This window comes from Pelecanus crispus, chromosome 2 (genome assembly GCF_030463565.1).
Source record: "Pelecanus crispus isolate bPelCri1 chromosome 2, bPelCri1.pri, whole genome shotgun sequence".
Taxonomy (NCBI): Eukaryota; Metazoa; Chordata; class Aves; order Pelecaniformes; family Pelecanidae; genus Pelecanus; species Pelecanus crispus.
Genome location: NC_134644.1, coordinates 6910337 through 6928215, shown reverse-complemented (window position 1 = coordinate 6928215; position 17879 = coordinate 6910337). Strand labels below are relative to the sequence as shown.

Genomic DNA, 17879 nt, shown 5'->3' with positions numbered 1-17879 from the left:
TAAACAACACACTTCATTCTTTCCAAAACACCCTCGCTCTGGTGACATTTGAGGCTGTCACATTTGGGAACTGTATCACCTTCCTCACTCCACCAGCCTTTCCAGCCCTTCCCACCCATCAACCAGCTGTACCCCATCAGACTGAATTTGGCACGTGTTACAAACACACCAGTCCCACTAGGCACATGCCAAAGCTCCCCAGGAGCCCATTCCCTGTGAAGGACCCATTCATGCAGCAAGTTAAATACACGCTGCCAGACCACAACCTGCCTGACACAGCTGACTAGTCCAGAGATCACATGCAACTGGTTGTCTCTCCTGACCTTACCCGTTCCTGTTGCTCCCCAGGAGTACATATGTGCAACTAAGACACTTGAGCACCATCTTCACCCCAAATCATCCATGGGCTGCACCTCTGAAATGCAAACCCTCCAAGCCAAGTGGGGGGCTCCTCACACCCTGCTTGTCCAGCATCCAACACAATGTGGCCTGAATCTGGGGCCTTCTCATATTAAGAAAACAAGTAGTAGTAGTAGTAATAATAATGATGATGATAATAATACAGATTTAAGTCCAGGCAACTCAGAGCTGCAGCGGCCCTAATTGCCAGCTGCAGAATATAAGAACTGACTGGGTGCATTATTCTCTGGTGCTGTTCCCCGATTTCCAGCGCAGCTGGGGTTGTGTTACTGGGCACATACTGAGAGCCGTGGGAGAGCATGCTGTTTGACATGTTCCTCTGGTGGACGTACGCATCATTCCAGGCTCTCTGCCTGCCAGGGGCTGGGTGAGAGCTGCAGCGCTGGGCTGTGCAAGCCAAAGCAGCATTGGTGGAAGCATCTGATAGCAGCACTGCTCCTCAGTATGGTTGATATTTCTTCTCTGCCCTTGAGGGGTGTGATAAGCCTTTGCAAATGACTTCAAATCACCACGTGGAAGATTCATAAAGGCAAAGGAATGTTACCATAGCTCAGAGAGATCAAAGTGCTGCATCGCTCTACATGCCGTAATGAGTATGCTGACAGTATTGTGGTGTGGAGAACCTACCATAAAAGTGTTGCTTTCGGTATTCATGGTGACTATAACACAGGCATCTGATGCAATTTTATGTATTGGTATTAATTACCTTAGTAAAATGCCACAACACAAAAGGAAACAAAGTTTTTTTCTGATGATATTTCAGAGAGTTAGGACTCACTCAAAACTTTGAGGAGCGCTACACCACATGGTCCTTCCTTCATCCCTTATATGCAATAAGATCAGGGACAGCACAATTTACCAAACCATATAGAATCTTGCCCCACACTGTACACTATTATAATGTACCCTGTTAAGAAAAATCAAGGTCATAGTGAGGATAAAGGTAGCTAAAGTTTCTATAGCAACAGTTACTAGGATGCAGTTGCCAAAGGTGTTTTCTTGTTGCATCCTGAAGCAGCTTCACCGGCTGCTTTTCCTTCCTGTTCACTAGTCTTTTTGCTAATATCAGTACAGACACGATGCAAATGTGCTTTCATTGTCAGTATGATGTCGTAGACTATTCCTGCCCACAAACTGAACATACAGGACATACCATGTGAAAGGGAAAAAGAAAAAATTAAGCAGTTTGACCTTGAGATCTGAAGGGGACACAATTGACTTAAAACAAGCAGGCTTTTCTGAAAAACCAGCTCCCCATTGTAGCTGCAAGTGAAAAGTGAAAAGAACAAAGATAAGTTTCTTTTTTTCTGCTTGTTTACTTTGTACATTGGTAGCTTCTTGTCTGTTTCTCTTTCTCCTAATGGACAAATTTCCTTGCTGTTTCTATTGCTCTTTCAAACCTCCAGGCAGAAGAGGAAGAAAAAACAGCGGTCTATGCACAGCAGAAAAACGTCCCTGTGAAATTACAACAGGATAAAAGTGGAAATGCTTTAGAGCTGAAGTCTATCTTCCTTTTTCATGGATAGATAATTCCAAGCTGCTGTAGCCCCCATAAGCCTTTATTCTGTGGGGAAGCATGGGACTCTGCAGTATTGGTCATTTCATCAAAATGAACAGTTAATAGTCATGGAGAAGGAGCAAGCCATAATTGCATGGGCAGCATGAAGCAGGTTGGTGCGGCCTGACATGAAGCGGTTCCCAGAGGCCACTTGCTGGGCGATTTGGTCTGTTGATCGCAGCAGGGCAATCAATGCCTGGTAGAGGCACTGCTGACGCGCTCTAGCAGGATGCCTTGTTGGATCTGAAGGTGGGATCAGGACAGCATCTCCTCCTGACAGCAGTGCCCTTAGAGGCTCCCTTGCTTCTTACCTTGTGTTGGCCAAGTCCCTTTGCCCGGGGCCAGGCACAGAGGTCATGGGTTTGTCCTTGCTGCAGGTCCCTAGCACACCCTAAAGCATTGCATTCAACTACAGGCCTTCCTTTTGGCACTATCACGATAAATACTCACCTGTGGATATGTGGTAATTTTGCCTTCAAGGGCCACCTTCACACAGTAGGGCAGGTGCTTTCAAAAGGCCCGTGATGCCTGATTATAGGCAGTGTATGGTGCTACCTGCTATCACCTGCTCTTCTACAGCCCTTGCAAAGCACAGTCCGCTTGATGCTAAGACTGGATTTCACAAAGGCTAGAGCAGCTTTCAGCTTCTGCTCCTAGCTAAGATCTGGTACAATTTGACCATGGTACTGGATCTTTACTGGACCTTCCTCAGGACTAAACCAAGGTGTTCAAAATTGGATAAGCTACTACACTGGGAATTAAATTGAAAAGTAAATTTACAGAACTTGTAATCCCTTTGAAAACCAGACTATCTGAGCTTTCTCCATTTATTTTAACCAAATCAAATCAAAGAAGCTGAAATCGCAAAATCAACTGGGATAAATCCCAGTGCAGCCATATCCAAAAGAAAAAGAAATAAATCTAGCCCTGAAACACATCTAAAAACATGAATAATTCTGCAAACACTACATGTTTTTTGTTAAAAGAGCCTTGCTGTTAGCACTGCTTCCAGTGTCTGACCAATCTGTGACACACATCTCAGAGCAGAGGATTTTTCCATTAACATAGTGCTCCGAATGTGCCAGTTGTGAAACACCGAGCACATGTCACTAGCATTCACTTTCAGCCAAAGAACATCTTTGGTCACAATCATTTGATTTTCTCTCTACTCCAAATATTACTTCTTGTTTCCATTGGACTCTTTGTTTCTCGTAAATACAAAACAAATTCTTCCAGTATGTCAAGGGAGAAAATGCAGTTCGATAAACAAAGTGAAAAATAATAGCAAAGTTCTATTTGATTAAATGAAGAAAAATCAGGTTTCAGGCATCATGAAGCAAGTTTCTGAGGCATCACATGGGAAACCCCACAGACAGGTTAGTCCTTGCGCAACCAAGAAAAATGCCATCTCCCCAGTATTCCTACCATGTCTCTGCAATGTGATTTTTAAAATAGTCCTTGAGGTTGTTTGAGCATACCTAAAAACATAAATAAATGGGTTTTTTGTTCCAGCTGCCAGTTAAAGTGCTAGAGACATGTTTGCTGCTACTGAGTGACATACATCTATTCAAATCCCTTCTGAACTAGAATCAATATTAGCTAGATTCATTACCTCCTGCTTTATTGGCAGTTTGGGTGCTTGTTCAGAAAACAGTCCCTCCTAGTAATGTAATAAAGCCCCCACCTTGGAGATAATGATGTTGTCTGAGATATAGCATCCACTGATGATCATTTCCCTGCTGATTTTGGCCTGCTGCTCCAGCTCAGGCTGCAGTCTCCATCACTACACACTCTTACATCAGACCATCTGAGTCTCATCACCTAATAATTGCCATAGTAGATTTATTTAGACATCTTTTTTTTTTTTTTCACTCTCCTATAATAACAGCAACCAGCCAAACCTCAGAGTGTCATTAACATGCTTTTAAAAATGCACTAAAATGGCTTTGTCAATTATCTTGAGATTTAATACCCTGGCCACAACACAGATATCCCTCATTCTAACAACGAATCCCTCCAGGAGTGCACACATGACACCACCCTTTCTCACATTTTCTTAGGGTCCTTAGCGTACCCCAGAGGCTAATAAATTCAAGCTCCAAATTGGGAGCAGAAGCACATTCCAAAAATGCTGTGAACATTCAGATACGACCTTGCCAACTGCATTTCCCTACCCTCGTTCCTGATGCCTTGATGGGTTCCCAATTTAAGCATCCTCACTTGTCATTAATTTCATTACTAATAGATAGGGGAACCACAGTCTGATGCATCCACTCACTCTTAACTCATCTCCCCTGATCCTGTGGTGCAACCCATCCCAAAAGGTCCCACACATTCAGATTTTGTGTTTTACTATTGAACGCACTTGCTCTTGGCTCTGACCATTGATAGATAAGAGAAAACAAATCCCACTCTGTTAGATATGTCAGCTTGTAAATGATGGTGTCTCTACTCTAGCAGGTGGGAATACATAACTCTGCAAGTCCCCTGAGGCCTTAGGATCATCTTCCTAATTATCTTCATGTCTTTAAACAACAGGATGACTGGCAGGAACTCTGTGCAAAGTGTAGCAGATGAGACAATACTTGCTAGTCCTGAGCTAAAAACTTGTGTAAGTGGGAATATTTATTCCCCATTTTTAGGCATTTAAAACCAAACCTTACCCAGTGGTATTAAATACCTAACTAAAACAGGAAGAGGCTGAAGAAGAAAGAACTGATGCACAAAGGGAAAGTGGGTTTCCCTTAATGGCACAAACACTGATAGTTTTGATGTATTTATCAAAACAAGCGCAAGGACTCTAGGTGTGGACGTGGCATTTTCCCCTTCTTGTACATGAGAGCTGGAAGTTCTCCCCTGGCTGTTTCAGGCTGTGACTTTCTTGTGGGCATAGTGCCTCCACTGGAGGCTTTCTCCAATCATGGCTTTCTGCTGACACATTGAAATTTATTGACTTTCTAGGGAAGGAAATAAGGGTGTTTCTGCTAACATGCCTTGCTAGAACCCAACCCTTAAATCTATACAAGCTACTAATATATAGATACTCCATGGATATTAGATTGGTATTTAACTTTCCACCATTTGGACAATTCCAAAGCAGTAGTCCCTAAACTATACCTCACAAACTACCTATAATCTAATCAAATCTTTTGACATTGCTCATGACCTTAGCAGCCTGCCACCACTGTAGTTCAGGTCTTCAGGGAGAACAATGAATAATATTTCAAGATGTGCAAAATATTGTCACTGTGCTGAACATTTTTTTCTCAATATTTTTGCCTATTGGTTAACAAAGGCAGAAGTCCACCAGCATAGGAAGATTGCCAAATCCTGGGATCCCCAGGAAACATCCCATTAGTCTTGGAGTCCAGCCTGAGCCTGGATAAATTGAATGTATTACAATCAACAAAGCATGTAATTAATGAATGCTGACATTGTACCTTCCGTGGAACAAACAGGGAGGAAAGCATGGCCCTCTGCCCAAGGAGCTTACAGTCTAAATGAGACTGGCAATACAGATCAGACACACAAGACACGCAGAGGGAAGGCTAGCACTTCAGCTTTCCCTTTGTTTTATGTAAATACAGACGCAGACAGTGGCAGCAGAAAGTAAAGTGTCTCTCTCCAGGACCCCATGGTTTTTCTCATCCTCCTGTCCATAAGCAAGTTTAGATTTTATCTTCCCTTCATCTTCCTGCTGTTTCCCTGTGCACACACACCTCTTCACATTATGTTCTTCCTAACTCAAACTCTAATTTTTTTCAGTTTTCCACATTTAGTTCTACTAACTAAAACATGTCCCTCCAAAAGTAGATCATCTCACCTCTTCCCTTCACTTGACCTAGGTCATCCACCTCCCTGGTTCAAATATTCTCACATATTTAGTTCAAAAGCTCATCCATCCCACCACTCTAAGGTCTTGTCTTCCTTTTCCTACAGCTTGTAACAGCCTACAGTCTTTGCACGGCTTATAATCTCCTCTGCCCACACAAGATCCCATCTCTTTCCATCTCATCTGAACTCTTCCATTTCCATGAAGATCATGAGACCCTGTCAAATAAAATCACGCCCTCAGACAATGCGCTTAGACCCTGAGGACTGGATGCAGGAGGAACTGTTAGCATCTACAGATGGTAGGGATATGAATTAAGTTCTTTATGCAGAGTATGTTAGTATACCACAGGAATTATTCTGGATCTCTTCACTGTCTGTACTATAAGAAAATGAAACACGTGTAGTCTATAAACATATCATGTACAAATGTAGGTCACAACTCAGAACTGAGTACTTTCCCACCTCCAAAGTATGTTATTTTGGGGACTAGCATTTGTTGATTTGTTTATCTTCCTTTGCCAAAAGCCAAGAATTCATCATCAGTCTAAATCCCTCCAACTTTTCTGTTTCCATTCCTCTTTCATTTCCTTTAAAATACTCCCCACTCGGCCAATGCGTTACTTAGTTTTCACTATTTTTTTTACTGAGAAATTTAAGCGTATTGAAAAAGAACTGTAATAAGGCTCCAAAAGATTTTAGACCCGAATAAGTGACACACACAAACTTATCTTCCCTGCAGTTCAGAAAATTTTATTACCATGCACAATATTGTCATTATCCTCTCTTTCATTACGACTGACACAAGGAAGTTGAAATATCTACTTCATGCTGGTCAGAAGTGGACAGAACTGAAAGAAAATGTAGCAAAAAAACCCCCAAATGCTGCAACAAAACCAAAACAGAAGTGAAGATATTTTTAAAGCACTTACCCAGCATCAGTGCTATTGCCACACAGTAACACATCTTCTGTACCATTTTTTATGAAATAGTTCACTGCAACAGAAAAAGAGAAATAGCTTTTTAACAAGTACATTCTGGGAATGATAACATTCACAAATATCATCCACCAACCAGCATATTCAGTTGGGACAGTAATGAATGAATGGCATGATTTTGCTTTGTTTTGCTAATTTTAACTTTTATAAATTGTAAAATTAAATATATTTTTTCAAAGCCCTTTAGGCACTTGCTGTTTATATTCCAAATCTGACCAGTTTAACAAGGTGGCAGCAAGGCTGTGGGCAATGTTTGTAGGAAACGTCATCTAGCCATGTCTAGTTCTTCTAACAGAGAACATTGTTACTGAATTCAGTATAGCACTATGTAGTGAAGTCAAACCATAAGATTGCCCATGACTTTTAGACTCGGCACTGAAGAGATACATATTAATTGATGCTTATGATAGAAATGCCTGATTCATAGGTTAAAAATGCAACCAGCAGCTATAAGTCAAAACATAATAACACTAACAAAGCAGACCACTCCCCCAATCTGCTGGATTCTGCCCAGCATAGAAAAAAAACAGTATAAAGCAAAAGAAACAGAAAAATGCACCCTGTTAAAGATCAAGCAAACAAGGAAGTATTCATAGAGACAAATATTTATCAACTCAGTCATCTGTAATAGCAATGGAGAGAGACAGACACTTCTCAAGGGAGACTCAGAAGAGCAAGCTAAATTTAAGTGCTCTGGATCATTCCCTGGTTGACTATCAATGAGGCTTAAGGAAATTAGCATCCCTAGGCTAATGAGAGCCTTTGTGTACACACTCCCTCTTCTATCCCCAGCCAACAAAGTCTAACATTCAGAGAAACAGAACAGGAGGCCAGCTTCTTCTCAAAAGGGTAAGCTAAACCAGTTTTCCAGAGAGAGTCTGAAGAAAAGAGATGTTCTAAGGCGCATCTCTAAAACATGAATCGTGGCATGGAAGAATGGATAAAAGCATTGATCTAGAAACATAATAAACGCAAAACAGAGGCCAGCAGCTGACTGATGGAGGGTATATACACCAGTGTGCTTTGCTGCAGCAGAGAGGACGGGATCCCCTGTTGACATAAGACATGATGGTGGCAGCCTTGCACAGCATGTGTTTGTGAGCAGAGGCGCCTCTGTAGATGATGATGCTCAGAAGAGGTTCTCCATTCTAGGCTAACCCTCTGTTGTGAAATGTTTTAAAAATCAAGAGTGACAGCTTATCCAGGCAGGCTATGCAAAGAATGCTCAATGGCACAAGCCACCGAACAGATGTGCTGTGGCTTTCCCAGTAAGCTGCGAGCAGTGGAAAAGCCCTGCCTTGCTGCATGCCAAGAGGGAATTACTGTCCATGAGCTTGTGGTCACGAGGGCACGTGACGGTGTTCACAAGTTATCAGAGCGTACATCCTGCTCAGACTGTATGCTTTTTTCTTACATGTGGGCTTCCTACGGAAGCATCTTGACTGACAGCAACACCCAGGTATTCAATATGGTGAAAGATCTGTGATCAGTCACCACAAATGGGGGAAGGATGTCATGTCCTCCACCTCCTTTCACCCTCCACTGTGAAAGACTTCTGCTTTTCTCAGGACAGATAGTATCTTATTTGGGATACATAGTGACACAAACCCATCAGACTCTGGGGTATGGAGGAAATACAGCACAACCATGAGATAAGAGATAGACAACTACAGAGGTTCTGCAACTTGTTATGAAATGTGCACCACACGGGTACCCTGAACTTCACAAACATGCACTACTCCCTGGGAATTGCAACTTTTCATACTGCAAATGCTAAGACCAGGAGAACCATAGATCTGTCACTGTGTGTTGATCACTTTCTTCGAGGAATGACTGAAGCTCTGGAGCACAGTGCTGGTTGAAGACCAAACCAACACCTCTTGGTCAGCCAAATCAGAAGATGAGAACAGAGCCAGAGCACAGAAGTAAGGAGGAAAAGATGACTCTGTGCAAACAAAAAATTTAAAATCTCAAGAACAGACAAAATTCTGTGGTCTGCTGTTGACTTAAACATTTACATTTCTAAACAAGCAATATGGTAGGTGCTAAAGAGTGCTATGAAATGCATGCTGAAGAACCAGTGTGTAGATGCTGCTGGGAGGGGATATCTTCACCACGGAGTCTGCAACTGTGCCACAGACTGTCACAGCTACCGTGCCAAACTTCAGCCTGAGAAAGAGCTGAATTGCTAATTCCCTACTGATAAATTAGAAGGGGGGATCAGAATATAATACCCAAGGAGCCAAATCACTGTATTACCAAAAATGTGCACAACAATCAATTTGTCATTCAAAGCAAGTTGGTTTGGATTTCAATCAAGCATGCCAGGCAATCAGAGGTCTTTAAAGCAAGCAGTCATCACTCTTGCTTTTAAGAACAAACCACCTTGGCATCATATTAACCCATGGCCTCAGCTTTCCATCAGTTAACTCGAACATGGACAAAGAACATAAAACTCCTTTTTCATTTACAGTAGGATTTTCTCTCTGAAACACAGACTGCTCAAACTGGTCAACACCACCTGAAAACACAATGATTTTTCATTGTCTTGGAAAATTCCAATTAGGTATTGTTTTGTTTTGTCAGGTTTTTCACTGAAAAATTTCTGCATGTCAGTGGGAAAGAAAATCAGAAAACAAAAGTGGAAAACACAACTGAAAATGTCCATATTAGGTTGGTGGTTTTTTGCAATTTTTGAAGTAAAATCAAGTCAAAACAATGACATTTGTATGTGTTCATGTGTGCACATAATCTTTATGCAACATGCCATTCGTTCCAAAGGAAATTATCTTTTTTTTTTTCCTACCACCTTTACTAAAATGTTGATGTCACAGTTATGGTGTATACAATGCCTTTTAGGAACTTTTCTACAGGATTTTCCAGAGAAAGATAACTACTTGATCATATTAAAAGAATTTAAAAAAAAATGGTCAGAACAACACTGGCTTCACATCAGTTTCTGGTTGGTTGCACATCATTTACTCCATTGCTGCCAAATAAACTCATCTGTTTTTCAATAATACAAAACATTTCCTGTCAGTACTCAGCCATCAGAAATTCAACAGAAATATGTTTTCTAATAACCAGTTGTTATTTTTCCCAAAACATATGCATATTTGTGCCTGAGCCTTATAAATGCATACTAAGACCCTGTATCTCCAATGTTCCTGACATAGTATTACTTGTGTTAGGCTGATTCTGTTGCCATTAAATAAGTATACAATGAACACATATGTTGGTGTTGTCTTCCCAGGGCTTGTGTTTTAGAGGTGCCAAGTTCAGTAAAATAATCCTGTAAAGTGAGTGCTCGCAAGCAGCTTATTACCTTCTTACAGAGTTTTGTTGTCCTGCAAAGGACAGTGAGATGATGGCAACTCTTTCAGCCAAGGTGGCTCAAGCACCAGTAACAGTAAAGATCTGGCCCAAACCCACACCTCTTGCTGTATGCAGGGTATGACAAAGCTCGTAATATCGCAACCTCACTGCAACTAGTGCTTGTGCCAGTTAGATGTGAAATAGTAGACGTTTACCTCCATCTACTATGAACCACCTCTTCCTTGGCATTGACATTAACACACCTATAGCATCAAAGAGTAAACACTCCTCTAATGAATTCCCTTAGTTGTTTTGAGGAAAGAGTTAATAACAAATATTACTCAGCACAGTTGTGATACATTACATTATTATTTGGTAGGGACTACTGATGGTTGTCTTTAGATGTGACACGGAGCCCAGACAGCAAAACGCCATGACTGTGGGGTGGAGTAATGTCTGCTCTTCCCCATTACCAGCAAACCAGCACTTATACTGAACACAGCTCAGTAAATAATGTTCACTAATCTAGCTCTCAGTTACATTTACATCAGCCCAGAGTAATTCAATCTCTACAACATCCTCACAGATCCTGGCTTTCCAGGGACACCAAGAAGCTTGGTAGCAGCCCTAACAATCAGCAGTGCCTCACAGCTTAAGTTTGCAACAGCACTAGGAAGATAAAAATATATCACCCCATTTCTTCCTCCTATAATAACATGAGTTGCTGTGTCTCCTGCAAGTCCATGCTCTGCCTCCTACACTGCTCGAAGCACACAGCATTAACTCTAGTTTTAAAGTTGCTGTATGCAAGTAGTGAGGAAATACACAAATTCCTCCAGACTAGTCTTGTAATGTCTTCCTTCCGAAGTCAATTCCTCAAGCTTCTAGTCATTTCTGCTGTTTCATTCTACACTTTTTCCAATTTATCAATATCTTTTAGGTTTCTGCATCACTCCCTCCCACACCAGGCAATTCTAACAGAGCAAATATTCACAATGGCTCCACCTGTCAAGTTAAGAAAAAAAAAAATGGCAACCTCCTCAAAAAAAAAAAAAATTGTTCTAATTAAAATTATGCTCCAGCTTATACTTCCCACACCTACATCACACCACTGAGCAGAAAGCCAGTAGGGTACATAGAGCTGCGAGGTAGAAGTCCTCCTCATTTCTATGCAAAGGAAAGGAAAATTTTCCCGTTCAGAAAAATGGAAAAGGTTAGAGTCAGCTTAGAAAATATGGTTTCTGAGTCCAGCTTCTGTTCCTCCTTTGAAGACCCGACTGAAATTATATTTTGATTCATTGTACAACAAATTCATTCCAATTTGAAAAAAAGAGCTATATATTATCACACTTGCATAAAGAGCGGCATTCAAATATCATTAGTCACTGCCCACAGTGGAGTCCTCTGGCTGACTTTCTAACAAAAACTTCAGAGAGGTGTCTGTTATCTCAGACTATTTATTGCAGCCACACGGGTGCTCACTGGTTGGAGGGTTTCTCCCTGCGCTTCGGCTGGCACAGAGCACTGACAGCCACCAAACGTCCTGATTCCAAATTTAAAATGCAATTCAGAAAGCCCCATCACCTTACAGTCATGATACGTGACACAGAAAAAAATAGATAACACCCCCTCCTCGCCCTTTCGCCCACCGGCACAAACACACTGTACCTCCTGGTAATACATAATAATTAAAAAGAATCCTTGCTGCACTTGCTGTGTGCACAGTGTCACACACGGTGAAGTCTCTAATAAATGAAATTGAGTTTGAAGATGAAAAACATGCCTCACAAAAGCGATGGAACAGGATGTATTAAGGGTATTATTAGGGAAGAATGCTTGGGAATAAATGGCGCTGCCAGTTAGTTCTTCCCTGCTAAAAGGGGTTGCAAATAATTATAATAATCAGTTACTCTCCTGTTGCTCGCCCCGTGACAGGGGATCTGGCTCCCCTCTGCTGTCCCCTGGCATTTGCTGCTTCCAGCCTTTCTGCTGGGTTTCGCAGGCTCTCGGGTGCTCTCCTCTCCTCTCTTGCTTCCCATCCTCCTCTCCCTCTTCCCCTGGGCACTCACTTCTGGCCCAGCTCTCTCCTGCCACCTTACCCCTTCACGTTCTGGGAGGAAATTTTCAAAACTTCAGTTAAAAAAGGAACAGGAGGAGTCAGTTGTGAGGATGGCTGGGTGGGTAGAGGGGCAGAGTCCAAGCAGCCAACTTTTTTTGAGGCTCTTATATACAGCATTGGCGAATACATGACCTTAGGGTAACTACAACCCTGAATTCTGGGCATGAGCTGTCCTGCAGGAGATACGGAGGAGCTGGGAGGGGGTCGTAGAAAATGATACACCAAGGTGCTGAGAGGAAAGTGGTCTCCTTAAGCTCAAGTGTCTCTGGTAGGCTCCTGTCAGTGCTTCCCCCCATGTTTGAGACAAGCCAAAGAAGCAATTTCCCAGCCAGGGCTCAGCAGTCACCGTAACACGGAAAAGAATGTGTCCAATTTTGATAGTACAGCTTTTTCCCTCTTTGACAAAAAGCCACTAAAAATATCAGTCAAGCCCTCTGCTAGATGGCTCCCGTGCACTAGGAAGAAGCTCTGAAAGCCTCAAAGATCCACAGTACCTGGTTCGTGCTGCCCATACAGCCTGAGGGAAGGAAAAGCACGTCAAGAGCGTTTGGAGCTGCAGACCAGAGGGGAGTGGAGAATTTAGATGCTCCGCCAAGGCTGTCAAATTGGAGCCATCGGGGACCATACCAAGTTCATGAGCATCCCGAAGAAGATGAGACAGGAGAAAATGACTAGCAATAAATATGCATGCTAACTTTTAAACATCTTCAGATAATCTCCTTCCGTGTTTCTGTGTCTGACCAGTCACGCAGACCCACGCTCTTAGGGCTGTAGGCTGCATAGGACATGACTAAAAGCATATTTAGTACCACTTGTTTAGACATACGCTTCACATAAATAGGCAGCAAAATGCTGAAGTGTGCTCTCGAGAAGTTTTGTAGAGCTTTTGTGTTTTGTGGAGTTTTTTAATATGTTTCACACAAAAGAATTCAAATCAAGAGCTGCTACAAGGGTCGAATGCATTTGTGATTACAGACAGATGCCAGAAAAATAGAAGAAAATACTCCTGCTTGTACTGTGATAAAGAAAACAAATTAATTGGATCAAAAACTGACTAAGAGATGGAAGACAAAGGTTAAGATGAAAAGTCAATGTGCAGTGTCTCTGCAAACTAACAGAGGGCTGCATCTGCACCACTTTATTACATTTATAAGTACAAGGGAAAGAGAGGGTGAGCAGAGAGGTGACAAAATCTCCTATACACAGTATTTTCCAAGTGAATCAAGTCCAAGGCCAGGACTGAATGAAGAACACTAGAGAGGCCTATCCCACTAAAAAAATATGAGTGGAGAAATGCAAAGTGAGATATTATGTTGTCAGAACGTGAAGTAAAGCAGAGAAGGAGAAAATCTTACCCATCCATAACCTTGTCAAGTTTTAAATTCCCTGTATCAATTCAGGTGAGAGATATGGGTTTTTTTAGGGACCCTTAGCCAACACTTTTATGTAATATAAAGCTGTGATCAAAGAAAAGTGTAATATTGAGATGCAGGAGGAACAGGATGGAGTACTATACAGGAAACAACCTATAAACCAGTGGCTTGTCTCATCCAGAAGACAGACCACATTGTTTTCAATAGGGTAACTGCTGGGCTAGAGGGTGTGGAGAAGTGGGTAATGAGAATGACTGGGAAAAGTTTAATAAGAGCAGCAATTGAAAAAATGGAGATCCTTTATCTTAGAAAAGAGGTGACTATCAGAGTCAAAAATAGCATGCATTCTGGAAAATGAGAACAAGGAGCTTTGTGTGCTCCCGGTCACAGAACGTGATAACAAAGTTTTTTGCCCTAAGAAAATGGAAGAGGAAAAAAAAGAAAAAAAAAAAGAAAAAAATTTCAAAACTAAAGATAAAGTAACTATTTTTCACTACACTTGCCATTTCAGCTGCTGAAGTTACTGCTGCAGGCTGCCCCTGTGGCCAAAACGTTCAGAGAGAGAATTATTGCTTATGTAGATAAGGATATACAGAGTTATAATAGTTAATGTTAATAAAAATTTAGAAAAATATCTACACTTCAGGCTGTATTAATTTCTTCTGGAACATGTGGGGCCACTCTATGCCACAGACAGATCCTGCTGTAGGTATACCAAGACCAGATTGAGCCTGGCAATTCCCATGTTTTATCTCCACCTCACTTGGGTGAATTCAGTGTTGATGAAAGTATCAGGAGAAAACATTTCTTTACTTATTCCTTAAAACCAGTGCAATAAGGGAAAGCAGCAATGCAAGCCATTCTCCAGCAGTGGGCTCACGGTGCACCTGGGCTGATTGTTCGGAGTTAAAAGTGAACGCTACCTCTTGCCTTTGCGAGGCACATTATTGCTGAACCTGGAGCAAGCAGAAGTCTATGGACAGGCTCCAAAGGGCACAGGCGGGGTCCTTTCCAATGCCTCTTTGAACATTACTGTGCAAGTCAAGTGGTATATTAGTTTGGTAGTTTATGAACAATTGGAAGGTGCAGGAAAACTCTGAAAATGTTCAGTCTGAATCTTCCGTGGCAGGTCTCTCCTCTAATAGATCTCTCCTTTCTGTGAGCAGTAATGCAGTGATGAGAGCAAAAAAAATGGATATGGGGGACAAATCCTCCTGGTTTACAAACTGTTCCAAGATAAGAACTTACTTGTTCACCACAAGGCCAAAAAAATTCCTGTTGAATGGTCGGGAAGAGACTGTATTGGATACAACAGTACCAATTCCTATGTTTTTCTGATCCTTGCATTTCTTCCGCTGTGGCCTTTCTTTTTCTATTTAGCTTAAAACATCCAAGTGCACAAGTACAATACCCGTGTTAATAACACATCACAGCATTAACATTTGATCATTTATGAAGCTATTTATCAACAGATCCACCTGAACAAAGCCACAATCTTTACAGTTAACGGCAGAGTAACGTGAATAGATTCCATGCTGATAAGCACAGTCTGAAAGCTCAGAGAGGTTCTTTGTCTTAATCATTGGTTCACATACAATCATACATAATAAAACACCTATTCCAGCCTCAACCTGATTTATTGCTTCCCTCTTTCCTCCCACCTCCATAATTACTCATCAAACACTCACTGTCTTCTATTACCACCTCAGACAACACTTCAAACACTTCAGCTCTTCCCAAACTTGCTACATTTGTTATCTGACTTGGACATCATTATTTTCTATACAGTCCTCATACAGTTTCAGAGTATCTGTTCATACAGTTCCATTTCAGTGGTTCTGAAAGCAAAAATGAAGCCATTTGTCAGGCAGAGCTAATAATCAGGCACAGAGCTTAGAGAAGATATACATGCATCTATACACACACATATTTTTATATATTCACAAGTATACGCCTCAACATCCATGCCCATTCATTTCAACAGTGCATTACACCTAGGACATCAAAGAGGAGGAAGTGAAAAGACTCTAGAATTATTTCACATGGATCTGGAACCGCTCCTGACTTATCAGCTCCGAGCAGTCAGCATCTCTAATTGCATTTACACCATGTGCAAGACCAGTTGCTTCCCACAAGCCTGTGATCCCTTCTCAAGTACCCAAGAAGACCATGATTCAGATGGGTATCACATCAATGTTCAGCAAGTTGCTCTGCAACCAAAGGTCATCTATGAATAGTGCTCACATTCCTCAACCTTAGGCATCTAACGTGGCTGGTTTAGCTGGACCATTTCCCTAGGTTGCCTAGGCTTTATCTCTTTAAGGAATATAAAATTAAACAGGCTCCTCCAGAGGCCACCTCAGAAAGTTCCTTCTCCAAATCACTCCTATGGCTTTTTTGGATGTAATTGGGAGCTGCAAAGACTAGCTACCTAAAATAAGGACCTAAACTTCATGTATTTATACATCTTTCTAAATACAGAACCTGAAGCAACCATAGGTCTTCCAGGTCTAACTGGAGATGACAAAACAGTTATTACATTTCTCTTTATCTGGATGGGTTTTTTTACAATTAGAGCTCCCCCCCGCCCCCCGACCTATGGTAACTACAGTTTGACTTCAGAAGAAGCAAAAAATCACTGCCATGAAACAAATGCCAGAAACTAGTCTGGAAGAAAAAAATAACGTCCTTGAAAAGTCCTCTTTTAAGCTATAAAAATGGCAGTTGATTCCTCCCAGTAAAAGGGTAATAAATCTTAAACTTTTTTTTTTTTTATTTCAACACTCTGAACAGGATTATCTAAAAGAAATTACAGGATTTTATTTTACCTTACAAGATACTGATTTTGAGAGAAAACATGCATCAAACACTTTGAAAACAAGACCCTTTCAGAGTGTCTTAAGTAGGGTATTTAGTTTAAGGACAAAGAAAATACTGGGGTTTGAGACTATCATTTCAAAAGTGATTTTTATAATAATTTTACTATATTTTTAAGGTTTTTTCCTTAAGTGTTTTTTCTTATGTGTTCAGCACTTACACTGAGCCCTGCTCTACAAAAGAACACACTATTTAAACTCAGATTTCTACTTACTACTTACTGACTAGTCAATAATCCATTTTAGTAATAGAATACATAAATGACATTAAAGATTCTACAATCACCAGCCATGTGAATCAACTACACTCAGTCCATTGGTACATCTTTTCTCTCCCTAAGCCAGTGACATATCTGACATCATATACCTTTCAATCCACTCTCACACATTCATACAGCTTCACTTCATCAAATACATCTTTAATTTAAACACTACAACCTAACACAGGCTTTCAAGCATGCTATTTGCAGCAGCTTTCCTAGAAATCTTTACAAGTATTGGACTTAAGCTTGCAGTTTTCCAGCTGGTATTTCTAAACTATTAGCTCTCTTAAACTGACAGCTCAATAACTTTGATATTGATACATTGGTCACATAATTTTCATAATGCTGTGGATGTAAACTATCACTATTTTGTACTTTTTTTCTTTATTTCATTTTTATACATGAGCACTGCTGTATCTACAACTTCAGATTTCCAAATTTGTTATTAATGTCTAAAAATAATCCTCCTTGGGCTTATTGATTGCAGTCCCTTACCAAATCTAGGATAGCAGCTAGGAAAATTATTACTTATCAGTAGCTAGTGTTTTCCCAGATGAAGGAGCTGCACCTCCATTTTAACTTTATCATTGGCATTTGACATCAAGAATTTTTTAGCCTGATTCCATCTAATGCTCAACCGTCCCCCACCCCACACTCCATTCATGATGGCTGGAGGAGGCTGGGAGACCTGATGAGCTACTTCTGCCTTAATCTTCCTTTTTCCCCTTCCTAGGTTTGCAGTGGTAAGCATTGGAGGCAAAACCAAACTGGAATAACTTTTCTGATAAGCCTTCTTCTTATAGGTTGGTGTGTAAATTATGAAGACTGAGAGTCATTTAAATTGGCGGAAAGAATAGAAAAAAATCCCCCTGTTCATCATGAGATACATGTGCCCACCCAAAGGCAGATTTTCAATCTGCATCAACACTGTGAGTTGAGGAAGGACTAAGCAGGTATCTCACCTTACCAGGACCGCTGTGCCCAGTAGCTAAGCTGAGAAACCAGAGGCAGCTGCAGTAGCTTAGAGGAAGTTTCTTTCACAGAATTAAGCTTCTAGTGACAATGCTAGGAAAGTCCCCTTCTTGACTGTCTGATTGGGAATACTGAGTGTCACTTTCATATGCTA

General features: G+C 41.2%; 1 protein-coding gene across 3 annotated transcripts in view; it reads right to left on the bottom strand.

Moving 5' to 3' along the window:
- The window catches only part of LOC104028196 (sodium channel protein type 5 subunit alpha), a 171522-nt gene that overhangs the window by 125078 nt on the left and 28565 nt on the right, over positions 1 to 17879 (bottom strand). For all 3 annotated transcript variants that reach the window (XM_075705274.1, XM_075705273.1, XM_075705272.1), the window contains exon 7: positions 6742 to 6805. In XM_075705274.1, coding sequence (XP_075561389.1) covers positions 6742 to 6805 — 64 coding nt within the window. The remainder of the gene's footprint in view (positions 1 to 6741; positions 6806 to 17879) is intronic.